The sequence below is a fragment of the Orycteropus afer genome, unplaced genomic scaffold (genome assembly GCF_000298275.1).
Source record: "Orycteropus afer afer isolate SDZICR_OR568_19922 unplaced genomic scaffold, OryAfe1.0 scaffold00319, whole genome shotgun sequence".
NCBI classification, from domain to species: Eukaryota; Metazoa; Chordata; class Mammalia; order Tubulidentata; family Orycteropodidae; genus Orycteropus; species Orycteropus afer.
The window spans coordinates 1,826,508-1,843,803 of NW_006921906.1; the positions used below are offsets into that span (position 1 = coordinate 1,826,508).

The 17,296-nt window shown below is 36.7% G+C and overlaps 1 protein-coding gene across 1 annotated transcript in view; it reads right to left on the reverse strand.

Annotated features, from left to right (window-relative positions):
- Positions 1-17,296, reverse strand: part of WAC (WW domain containing adaptor with coiled-coil) — a 116,240-nt gene that overhangs the window by 21,488 nt on the left and 77,456 nt on the right. Inside the window, exons 5-7 of the mRNA XM_007951922.2 lie at positions 12,963-13,078; positions 12,100-12,212; positions 7,497-7,805 (exon numbers count right to left, since the gene is read on the reverse strand). Of these exons, the coding sequence (XP_007950113.1) occupies positions 7,497-7,805; positions 12,100-12,212; positions 12,963-13,078 (538 nt within the window). The remainder of the gene's footprint in view (positions 1-7,496; positions 7,806-12,099; positions 12,213-12,962; positions 13,079-17,296) is intronic.

Below are 17,296 nucleotides of genomic sequence, written 5' to 3' on the forward strand. Positions count from 1 at the left end.
TGAGTCGGGGCAGACTCGACGGCATGTAACAACAACAATGAAACTAGGAGCTCTGGTAGCACAGTGCTTAAGGCATTTTACTGCTAACCAGAAGGCTGGCGGTTCAAACCCACCAGCCACTCCTTGGAAGGAAGATGGGATAATCCACTTCCGTAGTGATACCCAAGGAGGGGTTGCTATGAGTTGAGCCCAACTCAACGGCACATAACAACAACAAAAAAATCAATCTCCAGGGAGCTCTGGTAGCACAGTGCCTAAGGCACATGACTGCTAAACAGAAGGCTGGTAGTTTAAACCCACCAGCCACTCCTCAGAAGGAAGGTGGGGCAATCTACTTCCATAGTGATTCTGCCTTGGAAACTCAAGGAGGGGTCGCTGTGAGTCGGGTCCAACTCGACAGCAAACAACAACAATCTCCTGATTGCTAGAGCTTGAAGTTATACAACACATCTGCTGCTGCAGCTACTTTGTTTCCAAACATCCGTTCTAATAAATCCTAACTCTATAAAATCAACAAATGAGAAATTTGCTGATCAAGTTTATTAAACTCTTCCATCATTCATTTGGTTTATTGAAATTAGTTTAGATAAAAGCAAAGCTAAGCAAGTAACAAGGAAATACCTACTTTTCCTGGCTATTTTGTCATCTCACAAAAATAGAAGGGAGAAGGAGAGCTAGAGCCAGTTTAGAAAGGTCAGTGGAATATTACCACTCATTTTTTAAAAAATGCATTTTATTGAAATATAATTTATGTACAGTGAAATACACAAAATTAAAGTGATAATGGGTCAATGAATTTTTTTTTTTTTTGAAGTATTCCCTCCCCTCCCCTCCTACTCCTGGCAACCAACAAAGAAAGTTTCCCTTCATATATAAACCTTTCCTTGACCCTCCACAACAACAAACTAATACTGTATTTGTCCTTCTGTGATTGACTTATGTCACTCAGCATAATGTCCTCCAGGTTCATCCATATTATGTGGTGTTTGGCAGACTCTACATTATTCTTTACTGCTGCATAGCATTCTATTATGTGTATGCACCATAGTTTGGTCATCCACTCTTCTACTATAAATCTTAGAGATAAGTCCCTTGCCAGGTATGTAATTATCAGCAAATATGAATTTGTTGCTGTCATTTTTGTTATGTTCTTTTTCATGGTGTTGACTTCTTTGTTCCATGTAATTTTCTATGCTGAGCTTATTTTGTTTATGAGTCATGTTATCACTTCCTTCACTGCTACTGTTTTAGTATTCGCTGAATATTTATGCTGGTCTTCTTTTTTGATGTGAAGGTTTATCATTTTCTTTGAGGTTACCCTGTGATTTATAGTTTTCTTCCCAAGTTTAGAACAGCCTTATCAGTTCTATCTTGTAGTTGTCTTGACTTCCCTACCACCTAGAAGTTCTGTAATGACATTTTTCCCCCTCTTTTTGGTTTATAATTGTCCTCATTTGTCAAATTGATTTCTCTGGTTCCCTGTTTACAATTTTGTAGGGTTATTTACTTTGGATACTTCCATAGCTGGGTTGGTTTCTGGGTAATATCATCTTGTGTACTAATGGTCAGTTATTGTTGGCTGTTGTTGCTTCTCTGCCGAAAGGGCTCCCTTTAGCATCTCCTGTAAGGTTGGTCTGGTTTTAAAAAATACCCTTAATTTCTGCTTCTCTGGAAATGTCCTAATTTCACCATTATATTTGAGAGACAATTTTGCTGGGTATTTAATTCTTGGTTTGCAATTTTTCTCTTTCAGGGTTTTATATATAGCATCCCACCGTCTTCTTGCCTGCGTGGTTTCTGTCAAGAAATTCGAGCTTAATCTTACTGGTTGCCCCTTGTAGGTAACTTTTTGTTTTTCCCGTGCTATGCTCATGATTCTTTGTCTTTGGTTTCGTTAAGTTTGATGATGATATGTCTTGGTGATTTTCTTTTGGAGTCTATCCTATTCAGGGTTTGTTGGACTTCCTGGATATATTCTCATCTTTCATCACACCAGGAAAATTCTCTTCCAACAAATCTTCGACATTTTTCTCTGTGGTTTTATTTGTGGCTTCCTGTTCTAGAATTCCGATGACACGTAGGTTATTCCTTTTGATGGCATCCCACATGAACCTTAGGCTTTCTTCATTTTGTTTTGATCTTTTTTCTGATTGATTCCTTTCCAAAGAAGTATTCAGGTATTTGCCTTCAATCTCCCTAATTCTATATTCCATTGATTCCATTCTGCTCCTTTGCCCATTCAATGTCTTATCTATTTCTGAAAATTTAGTATTAATCCTCTGGATTTCTACGTGTAGATTTTGTACCATTTCTAATTTTTCATTTAGTTCTTGTATTGTCTTTCGAAATTGTTCTAGGGTTTCCTCTGTGTTTTCCTTGATCTCAATTTGTTGAAGATACCTAAATACAATTCAAATTCCTTATCAGGGAATTCCAATGCTGCATTCTTCCTCAGGGATGTGTTTTGAGTCTGTATCCTGGTCCCTTTTGTCCTGCTTTATCTTGCTTCTTTGCGTGGACTGTGATGCTCTGTTGTCTCTGAGGCACTGTGATGTTTTTGTGTCTATATTTATTGGTGATTGTATGTTGGAGTGACTTGCCCCTGATTTTCATTTTCTTTGTTTTGTTTGTACGTTATCTACGCAAGCAGGGTACTGTGCTCCTCTATTCGCTAGCTGACAGCACCTATACACTCACCACCTGTCTCCTTTCCTGTTGTCAGTGTCTGGTATGTCCCTGCTGACATTGGCAAACAGAGCATATTCTTACGTCCCTGGAATCCAAATGAGAATGCTATCACTTTAAAATACAAAATGGTTGCCACCGGTAAAGATTAAAAATGGCTGCACCCTCATAAACAATCAAAATGGCGGTGCCCTCCGGACAGTGGAAAGTCAACAGCTCAGGCTGTCTCCCTCCTTGTTTCCCTTCCTAGTCATAGGCCACCAGAGCAGTTGTCCCTACAGCCGCTGGTGACCAGGGTTAATCTTTAGGTCAATTGTCAGGTCCCAACACCACTTGGAAATATTCAGGCTGTTGGTCCCGTCAGAGTAGCTGACAGTCCATAGCTCTGACTATCTCTGTACTCACTGTTTTCGTTCAGGTTTTTCCACTAGTTGGTGCCTAATCCACTTCTGCATAGTTCCTTTCAAAGCTCAGGGCTCCAGGATTATCTTCTGTATCTGTCAATTGGTTTTTCTTTTCTTTGTTGAAGAGGGTCTGTGTCGCTTGTCTTCCTATACCATCTACCAGAAGTCCCTGATTTTTCTTTTTTAAGTGTACCACAGCTTCTCTATTAAATGTGTTACACAGCTGTCCAATTAGCTGATCTTACCAATAAATGTTCAAGTGTTATGTAAAAGATAAGCATAGATCTAAAAGGAGGTATCCGATTCTCTTGTTTCACCCTAATATCAAGTCATTCTCTGCAAAACCCAGCAGCTTCACAGCTTACTCTCTGGTTGCTTGAGTGTGGAGACAATTCTGCCCCTCAAAAACCAGTTTATCTTAGATGCTTTTCTTGTAATGACACACTGGAATTAAACAGATCTAAAGCTAGATGATGGCACCTGACTACAACAACAACAAAGCTGTTGCTGGTAGGTACCCCTTCATTAGATGTACACAACATATACATCCATTTCTCTCACCAAATATAATTTTTAAACACCGTAACTAATACAGGTTCCTCCTCAACCCTCTACATACTCATTATCATTAAGGCCAAACACCAACTGATTTCGGCCAATGACCCCTAACATAAAATATATAATGGAATGAAGCTTAATATCAAACCTTAACAGGATATAGGCTAAATGAACAAACTGATACTATGTTAAGTGCTTAAATGCACGAATGAATGCACAAAGTGTTTAAGAAAACAGATTCGGAAAGGCAAACTGACAGTGAGAAAACAAGTCAGAGCTGAGTTTTAAAGAGTACTGAATTCAGCAGGATGGGAATGGACTAAGAACAGGTGGTCTCCTCTTCAAAAAAAGGCTCAGAACATGAAAAATCATAATATATTCCAAGAAATGTAACAAATTTGCAGCAAGTGACCTATTAGAAAGACTGAAATGGTTGAATCCTAACTTAGTAAAGCAGAATGCAACTAGGCTCAAGTACATGATTTAATCTTACTAAGAAGTATGGATTTTATTTTTGGATAATTGTTGTTGTTTGCCGTTTTGGATAATAGGACATTTAAAAGTTTTTAAACAAGAAATAGGCCCAATTCAATCTTAATTTTATAATGATGGAACCATCTGTAGATTGACTGTGTAGAGGGGAAGAGCAGTAATCAGAAGGTTAAGAGATGACCTGAGCTTTCCATTATGGTAGCAGCAGTAAAACAAGACAAAGGATTTATACACAAATTAGATTTAGGAAAAAAAAGTCCAAGATTTGTAAATGAGTAGGTAGACCTAGGGAAGAGGGGGTTGGTGGGCAAGAATGTTGAAGAATAAGAAAAAGTTGATGAGAAATTACAGCTGAGTAGACAGCTAAGAACATCAAAATACAATGTAGGAAAGCAAGAATTTAAGACATATTGTCTCTGAAGAGATACAGCTAATACAAAGGACATATGGAATGTAAATATATAGGTATGTATAGGTCTGAGTTAGAAATAGGAGCTCTGGTGGTGTAGTGCCTAAGCCATTTGACTGCTAGCCAGAAGGCTGGCAGTTTAAACTTGCCAGTCACTCCTCAAAGGAAGACTGGGCAACCTAAATCCATAGATACTGTCTCAGAAACCCAAGAGGGGGTTGCTAATGAGGCGGAACTGACTCAATGGCAGTTGAGTTTGGTTTTTTGGTTTGAGCCAGAAATAAAGATCTGGGACATAAGCGTCTCTGGTGGCACAACAGTTAAAGCATTGGCCTACTAACCAAAAGGTTGGTGGTTTGAACCTACCACCTGCCCTGCAAGAGAAAAATGAATCAGTCTGCTTCTGTAAAGGTTTACAACTTTAGAAACCAACTCCCCCCCCCCAAAAAAAAAAAAAAAAAAAAAAAAAAAGGAGAAAAGGCTGAACAATATTGATGTCTAAGGGGCAGGAAGAAAGGAACCAAGAAATTGAAGGGTAGTACCAAAGGGGAGTCCCTGCATGGTGCAAATGGTTAATACAATTCAGCTGATAACCAAAAGGTTGGTGGCTTGAGTTCACACAGAGATGCCTCAGGAGAAAGGACTGGTGAACTATTTTTAGGAAAAAGCCAGCCAGTGAAAAGCCTACTGACTCCTTACAAATCACCTATATGGGATCAAATGGTCAATGACTTTAAAACAAAGATGAGACTATAAGGGAGCAGGGAAACTAGATTAATGTATATAGAACAAGAATGGAAATGATGAGAATGTTCACATTGTAAAAATGTAACCAATGTCACTGAACAACCTATGTAGAGACTGTTGAATGAAAATCTAAAACTGCTGTGTAAACCTTCACCAAAAACACGGTAATACATATTTTTAAAAAACCCAACCATATGAGTACAGTTCTACTCTGACATACAGAGTCAATAAGAGTCAGCTTGATGGCAAGTGGTTTTTGTATCAAAGAAGCCAGGAAAGAAGTAATTTCAAAAAGGAGAGAAGAGATAAAAATTGTTAAGTAAACAAGATGTGAAATGGAATAAAAACTTTATAAAGAACTTAGGACTTTTTTTTAACTGACAAGGAAATTTTAAAACAAAATTTTCTGTGACCAAATATTCAAATGAAATTCTAAAAACAGGAGTAACCTGAACATCTTTAGAAAGTAATAGCATACTAACTACTAGTGTATTAACTGAAACTTCATCTCCCAAGAATTGCCTTTTTAAATTTAATTGTGCATCAAGGCAAAACTGAGATATATAGGCATATGCTGGAGATACTTGTGGGTTCAGTTCCAGACCAGCACAATGAAGAGAAAAATGCATTAAAGCAAGTCACACGAGTAGCCTGGTTTCCAGTGCATATGAAAATTATGTTCACACTATACTGTAGTCTAATAAGTATACAATGGCGTTAAGGAAAAATTTTAAATATTGTGAGAACTACTGACGTTTGATATAGAAATACAAAGTGAGCACACGCTGTTGGAAAAATGGTGCTGACAGACTTGCTCAATGCAGGGTTGCTACAACCTTCTATTTACTTTTTTTTTTTTTTAACCGCATTATCTACAAGCACAATAAAATGAGGTAGGCTTGCACATGTGAACTTTTGTACAAACCATCTTTAAGGAATTGACAATATCTGGAACAACCATTTATCTATTTAATGCATTATGCATTATATGGTAAGAACATGTAATTTCGTTGTATGTAACACAACTGCTACAGTACAAGGAAAATTCAAATAGAATGTATAAAAGGAGAGGGGAAAACCAGAAGCAAAATGAATCAATTACTTGGATCCTTTGCCAACAAATTAAATCAATGTGAAATAGTGGATCAAGTAAGAGATTACAGGTTTACAAGAGTTATGAGGTCCAAGTAGCATCTCTTCCACCCACAGGACACATTTAGAAGTTTCTTAGCACTTACTTTGGTCTGCTAAGCCTACATATGATAATTCTGCTTTCCTATTGCCTTTTAATTTCCTCTCCAAACATAGTAGGAAATATAAGTTTGGGATTGTCTATGCATATATACTTATCTCATTAACTTGTTCATGTCATAGGTTACCTCCTAAGTAGCTGATAAATGTTACAATTTTTCTCTAACTTTTTAAACATGCTATAGTTCCTAATGGGAGCTCTGGTAGCATAATGCCTAAGGCATTTGACTGCTACCAGAAGGCTGATGGTTCAAACCTACCAGCCACTCCTCAGAAGGAAGATAGGGTGATCTACTTCTGTAGTGATACCGCCTCAGAAATCCAAGGAGGGGTTGCTATGAGTCAGATCTGACTCCACGGCAGTGGGCCTGGTTTGGTTTGGTTATAGTTACTAATATTGAGTTAGATAAGCAAAATTTGAGCTGCAATGTCTAACTTCTACTCTTAAGTTCTTATTCCGACATGAACACAACACTCCTTTATCTAGCGTCTTGAACTCCTTTATCATGACTTAGTTTTCAAATTCACAGGCTGAAACTATTAACTCTATGTTTCATAGAAACAAGATTTAAAAATGTCTCTATTCAACAAAAAATTGAGAAAATTTCTAAAGTTTCATCAAGAAAGATAGTTATCACAAAAACAGAAAATTATTTTATACAAATATGAAGGGACAGTCACTTGACTTTCACAAGTTATTAAACCATTGTTAACTGTTACCAAATACGCATTTGACATTGAAGTGTCAAAAGGCAAAATAGTTCTGAGGTTCAATAATTATAAATTAAAAGGAAAAGCTAAATATGGCTAACTTTAGGCCTAAATCGATACAGTAACAGTCTAAAAGAATTTTCAAAAATGTTATTTAAAAGACTTATTTAAGCTAAAAGAAATAATGTAGTATAAAAATAAACTAGTTCAACGTGCAGCATCTATTAATAATGGCATACCTTTTCTTTCTGTTTTCTGTGCAGGGACAGAAGATGTGGGTGTAGGCAGTTTTGATAAAGTAGATGCTCCATTAGCATCAAATGATTTCTTTGGCTGGTGATCAGACTGTAGCGTAAATGGACTAGAAGGAACAGTGCTTGGGGTAGCAGTTGGATGAACCACTGGTTTGATGGGGTGCTGTACTGGCGTAGAACTACTGTGAGTCTCTGCTCTTGGCAGTCTGTAGTCTCTGTCATTGTGTCTGCTTGTTTGAGACAAAATATTCTGTGGGAGCAAACTACTGGCATCACTGGAATGCTTGTCTTCCACTTTAGTTCACAGTTCGTGAAAAGAGATGTTGGAATGATGGAAGGGGGAAGAAAAAAGATTACGTTAGAATCCTGTCTTTAACAACAGCTAATGTAGCAACATACTTGAACTTAGATATCTTTTTATAAAACTGCAAGCCCAGTTAGTATCTGCAGTTTTACAACTAGTATATAAATATTCAAATAATACTGGAAGAGGAGGTTTATTTAGTTTGATTATAATTATTAATATATATCCAGATGTTATTGGGCTTTCAAAATGGACTGTTACATTTTTCTGGATTCTTTAGAATCACACCATAGTTCAAACAACATATATCTATATATATTTAAAAATCAATATATAGAAAAACATTATATTCAAATGAAAATTCTAAAAAATAAAAATAGATGGTCCAGCTTTATAAAATCTGGATCGTGGGTTCTGATAAATGACTGAAATACCCACAGTGGTTCAACTGCAAAGGAATATTACTTTTATTAGCCTGATTTTTCTGGATAGTAAGGTAGCTAGCTAATTAGTGGGCTCTAAAGTGGTTTATACTAGGGATTAAATGATCTCATTCGAGGATGGTTGAATTTATAATCAACTACCAGAGTTTGTTATAAAACCAAGATGCATAATGCTCTCTGAAAATCGAAGTTCTATATATTCACAATACTGTCACAGAAAACAAGTCTATTTGCTATCACCATAAAAAGCAGATCCTCTTCTAACTTAATGGCACAAAATATTTAAATTCAGAAACAAGTACTGAAAAAAACCTTAAGTTCTATCATAAGACCATGCAAAAGTATAAAGAAATATCAAAAGTCCGTATTAACAAATTGTTTTTATCAAAAATTTCTAGCCTAAACTACAAGAGTTTTATGAGTAACTAAATCATTAAAATAACTTCCAACTAGATAAATACCTTCATATTCAAACATAAGATATGTAATGAAATTATTACCAAAGGATGCCCTCTCTGTTGAATACAGTATATATATATATTTTTTTAAATCAAATTCATGGCTCCCCCAGTTCTAGAGACCATAACAGCACAAACTACAAGTCAGTTTTGAAATTGTCAGTACCCAACTTCTATTTCCGTATGTTACAGTGAAATGAAAGATACTGGGGTGCTGCCAACAAAATTCAGTATTGAAGAGAACACAATGTCTTTTGATTAATATGACTTAAAAATAAAACAGTATTACTAATTACAGATTTACTATACTATTTTATCAGAAAAATGAACAAAAATAAACATACAGATAAATTCAAGAATATAAAAGATTGAGCTATCACAGCAGAGTATCTGTAGCATGTTATTAGTCAATAAACCATAAATCTGCATGCCAACATAACTTGTTTAATTTTATTCTAGGTTTTCTTCCTGCAAAGAATGTTACTGCAATAGAAAACTTTGGAAACAGACATAACAAGAATAATCCATGTCTAATTCCAATCAATCTGCCTGTGATATCACTTGTTAACCCAGAACTTTATATTTCCTTGGCAAAGAACATTTCCTTCTAGTTCTATAAGGCTACAGTCAGAGTGTATCAAGTAAATGTATTCAGATAAAAATTAAAGATACTATTACTAACGTTTGTAGGTTAAAAAATAAAATAAAATTAAAGAACTGCAGGTGCTTTAGCTCCAACAGCGTTCTATCACTCACAATTCTGTACAGTCAAGGCAGTGGCTTTTAAATGGGGCTGATTGCATGAATACCCCAAGGGACGTTTAGCAATGCCTGGAATCGATTACCTCTGGCTGTCATGACTGGGGAGAAGAGCGGTGCACTACCAGCATCTAGTGCACAGAGGCAATGATGACGCTCAATATCCTTCAATCTATAGGGCAGTATCCCACAACAAACTATTACTGGCTCCAAAATGTCATTCATGCCACTGCTGAGAAACCCTGAGTTAAGGTTCTCTATTCATAGAGTAAACACCCTACTATTTTTTTTATTTTTACTACTTTATCTCTTTACATGTACAATCTTTCCAGTCCTGCCCTCTCACCTCACCATTATTCTTTTACTGGCAATGTGGAACTACAAACTATATGAACTCCAATGTACTGGACACGTGGAAAACTCTGCCAACATTTTGGACAAAGTTAAAACACTCAAAGAACTTACTGATTTTATTACTAACACACCATACATATAACACATACATATAAAACGAAAGCAGCAAGGCTTAGTTCTTTCACAATCATTACTTAAAACGTCCAACCCCTCCCCCCAAAAAAGGTGTGATGTATGTTTACATTTAAATTCAAACAAACCCACTCATTCATCATTTGCACAACGAAGAATTTATTTTGAGGAAATCATCAGGTAAGGTGGCAAAGATGAATCACAGCATTGTTCACAGTAGGAAAAGGTGGGAAACTACCCAAATACCTAGATAGGGAGTTGTATTTAAATGAGAGTACATTTTAACAATGGAATACTATGCAGTCAATTTGACAAATGTACACGGAAATATATTCCTGAAATATTACTAATCAAAAGACCAGGCTGGAAACAGTAATACATAATCTCAGTTTTTGGCATAAAATACACGTAAAATTTTTATATACATTTATATGCACAAAGGAACAAGAATATACCCCAAATGTCCCTTGGTCACAGGATTAAAAACCTCTCTTCTGATTCTGTTTTTATAATTGCATGCCTTAATTTAAAAATCACTTTTGAAAGACAAAAAGCAAAGTGGTATAATTCAGAAACACATACAACTCCAACTTTATTTCCCTAGTGATAATATATTGAAAAAATATTTTCACTTCCCATACATTTTTCTTACATTATCTCAAATTCTTCCCTTCATTTATTCTCCCCAGAGGAGAAATAATTTAAATCACCGGTTATTTTGCAAAGAGTAAAGTAGACATACTCAACTGTGCTCCGTCTTCTTCAGAAACCAATAAGGAGAGGTGCAGCCCAATCCAGTGCTACCTAACTCTGGAATACAGTTAGCAGGCTCATGGGCTCTTACACATGGCATCCTCCAATTCAATTCTTTGTTTACCAAAAAAGGTTACTGTTTTAGTCTTCTTTTTGCCCTTCCTCTCCTATGTCCCCTATTTATGCCGGAGGCTCACAAGCTGAGTATCATTTAATTTACCTCAAAGGACAGACAACCTGTCTCATTTTTAACTGTTTCCAAATGAAATGGATACAAAAAACGCAAACCCTGTCTCAAAAAAGTACAATATTCATAATTTTACAACACTAATACTTTAAACCATTTCTTTTCTAGGAATTATGTACAATTTCATTAATAGTTTATAAAAAATTAAATGTTCTAAAGAAGATATTTTAAACAGTCTAACAGAACTCTTACTATTTGTTTCCACTCAATTTTTCTTATCAAATGAAAACTATTGATATACCTTACAATACACATCAAATACACCCCTCATTTTTTTTATTTAGAGTTATAGGAAGAATCGAAACATTACAGAATTTCATGACCCTGTCTTAAAATTCTTTATAAAATTTACTACAGAACTCTACAACTCTTATGTAACATCTGATTTTTATTCAGGGCAAGGGAAGCCATTGGTAGTAAGTATTAGTAAATCTTCAAATTTAGAGGATAAATTAAGAAACAAATGTGTATTACCCAAGCAATCCGAGTTGGACAAAATCTGGCCTCAAAAGAACATTAAAGCTTATCCTCAGACTGAGATAAAAATTAAGGCCATTTTGGAACAATGCTAGTAAGAATTCTATTAATTTTCAGGAAATTTAGTATGGAGATTATGTTGCATAGTTCCATGACAGTGGTGAAATTAGTTTCCAAATATAGGATAAACAAGTTTTCACTGATAACATAAAACACCAGTAGGTACTCTGATGTCAGTATCTGTGTTGTGGCTATGATTCAATCATCAGACTTCAATTATCAGTGAGTCTTGGAAAGGAGTTCAGTTTCTAGTTTAAAAGGATACAACTCAGGAAAAAATGTTTACAAAAGAAACCAATCCAAAACATGGTATTTATTTAAAAATGTATCTATTTTTTTTAACCAATCTGACTACATGACATCCCTTACAGGTAATGATGTATCGTTAATACAATTCTGCTGTGGATCCTCTTTCCTTTTCAGGAAAGAAAATGGTGAAGTTGAGGGAGTGATCCAACATTAAAGAAACATACCCTGTATGGCTGTATTATTTTTAGTTTATATATAGGCACACATGGCTATGCATATAGATTTGTAAAGTAAATCAATTAAAGTCTGAATCAAACATCATACTGTTTCAAAGAAAAAAATTAATACTTACTTCCACCTGCAAACCCACTGGTGGCTGTTGCTTGCATCACCTCTCTTCTGTAATCCCTATCTTTTGGGAAGCTATTAACTGCCATCTTGTTTGCTTCTTTTTGTCTCTGCTCTCTTTATTAAAAAAAAAAAAAAAAAAATGTTGAGCCCATAAATATCTTGTCAAGTATATGAGTCTTCATATAAAGCCTCCGGCCACATGCTCAATGAAACACTGTATGGCAAATAAAACAACAGATCATGGCCAAATAGTTTAACTTACGTTGGGAAATGGGATGCAGCAAACATTACACTAATGTTACTCACCGATAGCAAAATTATACTATTTATACCACTAACCCCCAACCAAAACACTACATTATTAATTCTACATATTTTATAATCCTATGGGAGCTCTGGTAGCATAGTGGCTAAAGCACTTGACTGCTAACCAGAAGGCTGGCGGTTGAAACCCACCAGCCACTCCTCGGAAGGAAGGTTGGGCAATCCTACTTCCGTAGTGATACTGCCTCGGAAACCCAAGGAGGGGTCGCTATGAGTCGGGGCCGACTCGACGGCACATAACAACAACAACAACATGCAAATTACAAGGGCTCCTATTAAAAATTGTAAGGAAGATGCATTCATGCAAATTAACAATGTATTTTTTAATTTACAAGGCTCACGCAGACAGCTGCCTATCAGTCCTACTCTTTTTAAGGGAGAAACTGTAGAAAACATATGGTGGACTAGTTATTGCAATTAAAAAGGGGAGTGAGGATGTCACTACAAGGAACCCAACACTAGAATGCCTAGGAGCCCTAAAATGTTAACCTATAGAATCAAGAACGAGAAATACTGTTTATTTAGATTAAGAGCAAATACCTTTCAAGCCACTCTTTCGGTTTTTCCCACTGTGAAACTTCTGTTCGACAATTGTAGTAGTACTTTTTTCCAGAAGAGCTAATATGCTCAGACCAGTCATCTGCAGAATCATAAGGCTTAAAAAATACATTTTTTAAAATTAGAAAGTGTTTGCACTATTTAACCTTGTTACGAAATAGCAAGAATGTCAATGGCTTTCAAATGTTCATATGGAAAAATTATATAATTAAATGCATATATATTCCAGAAAACCTTACATTATTAGGACAACCTTCAAAGATAACCAACAATGGAAAAAAACTCTATAAAAGTTCAAATTAAAAAGATTAATATTGACTCATTACAGAGAGGACAGAAAATGTAAAATTAACAACTTCCAGACTTTAGAAAGCATCACTACTGAAAAACTGTCACTGGGGGGTGGGGGGGAGGAGGGAAGGGGTGGCGGCTGCCCCACTCTCAACTGACTTAACTCTAATCTTATGCCATGAAATCACGTTCTAAAATGTTCAGACACAACAGAAATCATATGAGCCAACACAGAGCAGCCTGGCTGCACGTACTATTATTTAGTGAAAAAGGCATAAAAAAAACCCTATGAACTAATATATAAAGGATTTCTATGTCACATTGTTTGTCTTATTTTATTTTTAAAGAACAACTATCTCAAAACAGAGGGAAAGTAACAATGAAATTTATTAACATTTTATTTCCTTGAAATGTCAACTGTGAAATATGAAGAGTAACATGTAATGTATTGATAAACATATTAACCACTAAATCAAGTTTAAGGTAACAAAATTTTTTTCTTACATTTTTTCACATCCTAAACACAAAGCTAATTAAATCCTATGAATTTGCTTCACCTTCAAAATCGGTGAGATTGGTCAAGTATTAACTAGAACTTTGCTTCACTTAGTATAGGATCAGCATCATCACTTATTTCACATATTTCACAAAACTGTCTTTCAAAAATTCTCAGTTACAGTCTCTTGCAGTTATTTTACAGAAACAAAAAACCAAACTCACTGCCATCCAGTCGGATCAGACTCATAGTGACCCCTCCTTAGGTTCTCAAGGCGGTATCACTACAGAAGTAGATCACCCAATCTTCCTTCTGAGGAGTGGCTGGTGGGTTTGAACTGCCAGCCTTCTGGTTAGCAGTCAAATGCCTTAGGAACTATGCTACCAAAGGAGCGCTGGTATATCTGTAGTGTTTTTAAAGCGTATGGCTACTAACCCAAAGGTCAGTTCAAACCTACTAGCAGCTCCTTGAGAGACAGATGAGGCAGTCTGCTTCAGTAAAGATTTATAGCCTTGAAAATGCTATGGGACAGCCCTACTTTGTCCCATAGGGTCGCTATTAGTCAGAACAGACTGAATGGCAGTGGGTTTGATTTTTGATTTTCAGCAAAATAATAAAGGAATTATAAATATCTGAAATGCTCACTTTTTACAGAACTGTCTCAAAAAAGTAAAGTTGAAGTGTCTCCACTACTTGGATTCCTTAAATATTTTTTCCAAAGAGTTATGATATTAAAGTGAAATAATCTTACACCCCAGCAGCCCATCCTTCTTCTGGGTTGACCACAGTGTAGAGTAACATTATAGGCAGTTCCTGATTATAAACAAGATCAATTCCTAAGTGTGTCTTTAAGTCGAATTTATAAGTCAGTCATAACAGGAGCATAGTTCATATTCATAGCCTTACTTTAGTGCAAGAAAAAGGAGCTCTGGTGGCACAGTGCCTAAGGCATTTGACTGCTAACTAGAAGGTTGGTGGTTAAAACCCACCAACTGCTCCACAGAAGGAAGACTGGGCAATCTACTTCCATAAAGATTTACTGTCTCAGAAACTCAACCGGGGTCGCTATGAGTCATTATCGACTCGATTGCAGTGGGCTTTCTTTTTTTTTTTTGTTGGTGTTCAATGCAAGAAAAGGCTGGAAGCCTTTTCAATGATTTAAAATCACATGGAGCAGGTGAAGATGGCTGAAGAATTTGTTGCCAGAGTTAGAGGTTGGTTTAACTGTTTCAAAGTGAGGGAAAACTTACTTACATAACATTCATGGGCAAGTAAGAGTTTCCTGTAAATAGTAACCTGGGGACTTAACTGAATTTTAAAGCTGAGGAAAGGAACTCCTGTTCACTATCCCTCACCTCTCCACCTTTATTTTTACCAGGTAGGAAACAAGCTAAGTGAACCTATTAAGAGCTGTCCATAGATCACAAAAGTAATGAGTGGTGGAGAAAGGACTAAAACTCAAATTCCTGGATGCCCATCATTTCTACTAAATCAACACCAACTCTAGAAATGCTCTAAAAATCTTAAGGGTAGCTGGGAGATACATTCCATATTCTGCCCCATGCACTCATACTTATGCGTCAAATAACAAGGGTATGAGGAAATCAGTCTCATGGCCTCCAAACCTCTAAAAGCAGTGGTGAATTAATTTTCAATCTCTAGATTCCTGAAAGAATGCTACAACCAAAGTTCAGGAATCCAAATCACAGAAGGCCAAATTGAGAAAGTTGTTCTCTCCCACCCACCCCTCTCCCTACACCCAAAATTACTACGAAAACTGAGTTTTTCTATGGATCTATCTAGCAAGTGGTTATATGGGATCCCTGGTTTGATTTACAGGTAAGAATGAGATTTAAGGCCAGTGAGCAAAGAATACTAAAGAAGATCAGTGTAGTCTAGACCAATGCTTTTCAAAGTGTTATCTGTGAACTATTACCTCTCCTGGAAGAGGTAAGGAGCTTGCATCAACACACATGTCCTTCACCAAAAGTTTAGTTTCACTGAACTTTTATTGAATTCAACCGTGTACTTAATGACAGTTGATTTACATTCTGGCATAATCCCAGAACAGTTCAGAGTTTGTCATTGTCATTCAGAGTTAGTCAGTCTGTCACACAGTGGTGACTTCTGTGTTATGGTGATCCTAGAAACTATGCCACCAGTATTTCAAATACCACAGGGTCACCCATGGTGGACAGGTTTCAAGAGTTTCTAGATGAAGACAGACTAGGAAGAAAGGCCTGGAAATCTACGTCTGAAAATTAGCCAATGAAAATTTTATGAATTGGACTTCCTATTCCAGTAAGATGGAGGAATAGGCAGACAAGTGAAATAGACCATCTTTAACAAAGAAAAGAAAAACCAACTGACAGAGATATAGAAGATAATCCTGGAACCCTGAGCTTTGAAAGAACTATGAAGAAGTGGATTAGGCACCAACTAGTGGAAAAACCTGAACGAAAACAGTGAGTACAGAGACGGTCGGACCTATGGACTGTCAGCTGCTCTGACGGGATGAACAGCCTGAATATTTCCAAGTGGTGCTGGGACCTAACAGCCTGAATATTTCCAAGTGGTGCTGGGACCTGACAATTGACCTAAAGATTAGTCCCAGGCACCAAGGGCCGCAAGGACAACTGCTCTGGTGGCCTATGACTAGGAAGGGAAACAGCCAGGAGGGAGACAACCTGAGCTGTGGACTTTCTGCTGTCTCGAGGGTGGAGACATTTTGATTGTTTACACATGGCAGCCATTTTGGATGTTTACAAGTGGCAACCATTTTGGATTTTAAAGGGATAGCATTCTCATTCGGATTCCAGGGACCTAAGAAGAGGCTCTGTTTGCCAGGGTCGGCAAGAACATATGAGAGGCTGACAAAGGAAAGGAGACAGGTAGTGAGTGTATCTTCTTGTTGTTATGTGCCATCGAGTCGGACTCGACTAACAGCAACCACTCCTTGGGTTTCCAAGGCAGTATCACAACGGAAGTAGATTGCCCCATCTTCCTTCTAAGGAGTGGCTGGTGGGTTTGAACTGCCAGCCTTCTGGTTAGCAGTCAAGTACCTTAGGCACTATGCTACCAGTGCGGTCAACTAGTGAATAGAGGAGCACAGCACTGCCTGTATAGATAGCATACAACAAAACAAAGAAAACGAAAATTGTGGGAAAGTCACCCCAACACATAATCACCAATTAAATATAAACATAAAAACATCACAATGCCTCACAGACAACAGAGCATCACAGTCCACACAAAGAAGCAAGATAAAGCAAGAGAAACAAGGGACCAGGATACAGACCCAAAACACATCCCTGAGGAACACAAAGCACTGGAACTTCCTGATAAGGAATTCAAAAGAACTGTATTTAGGTATCTTTAAAGGACTGAGAGAGAGACCAAGGAAAACACAGACAAAACCCTAGAAGAATTTTGGAAGAAAATACAAGAACAAAATGACAAAATAAATGAAAAGTTAGAAATGATTCTAAATCTGCAGACAGAAATCCAGAAGATTAATACTAAATTGTCA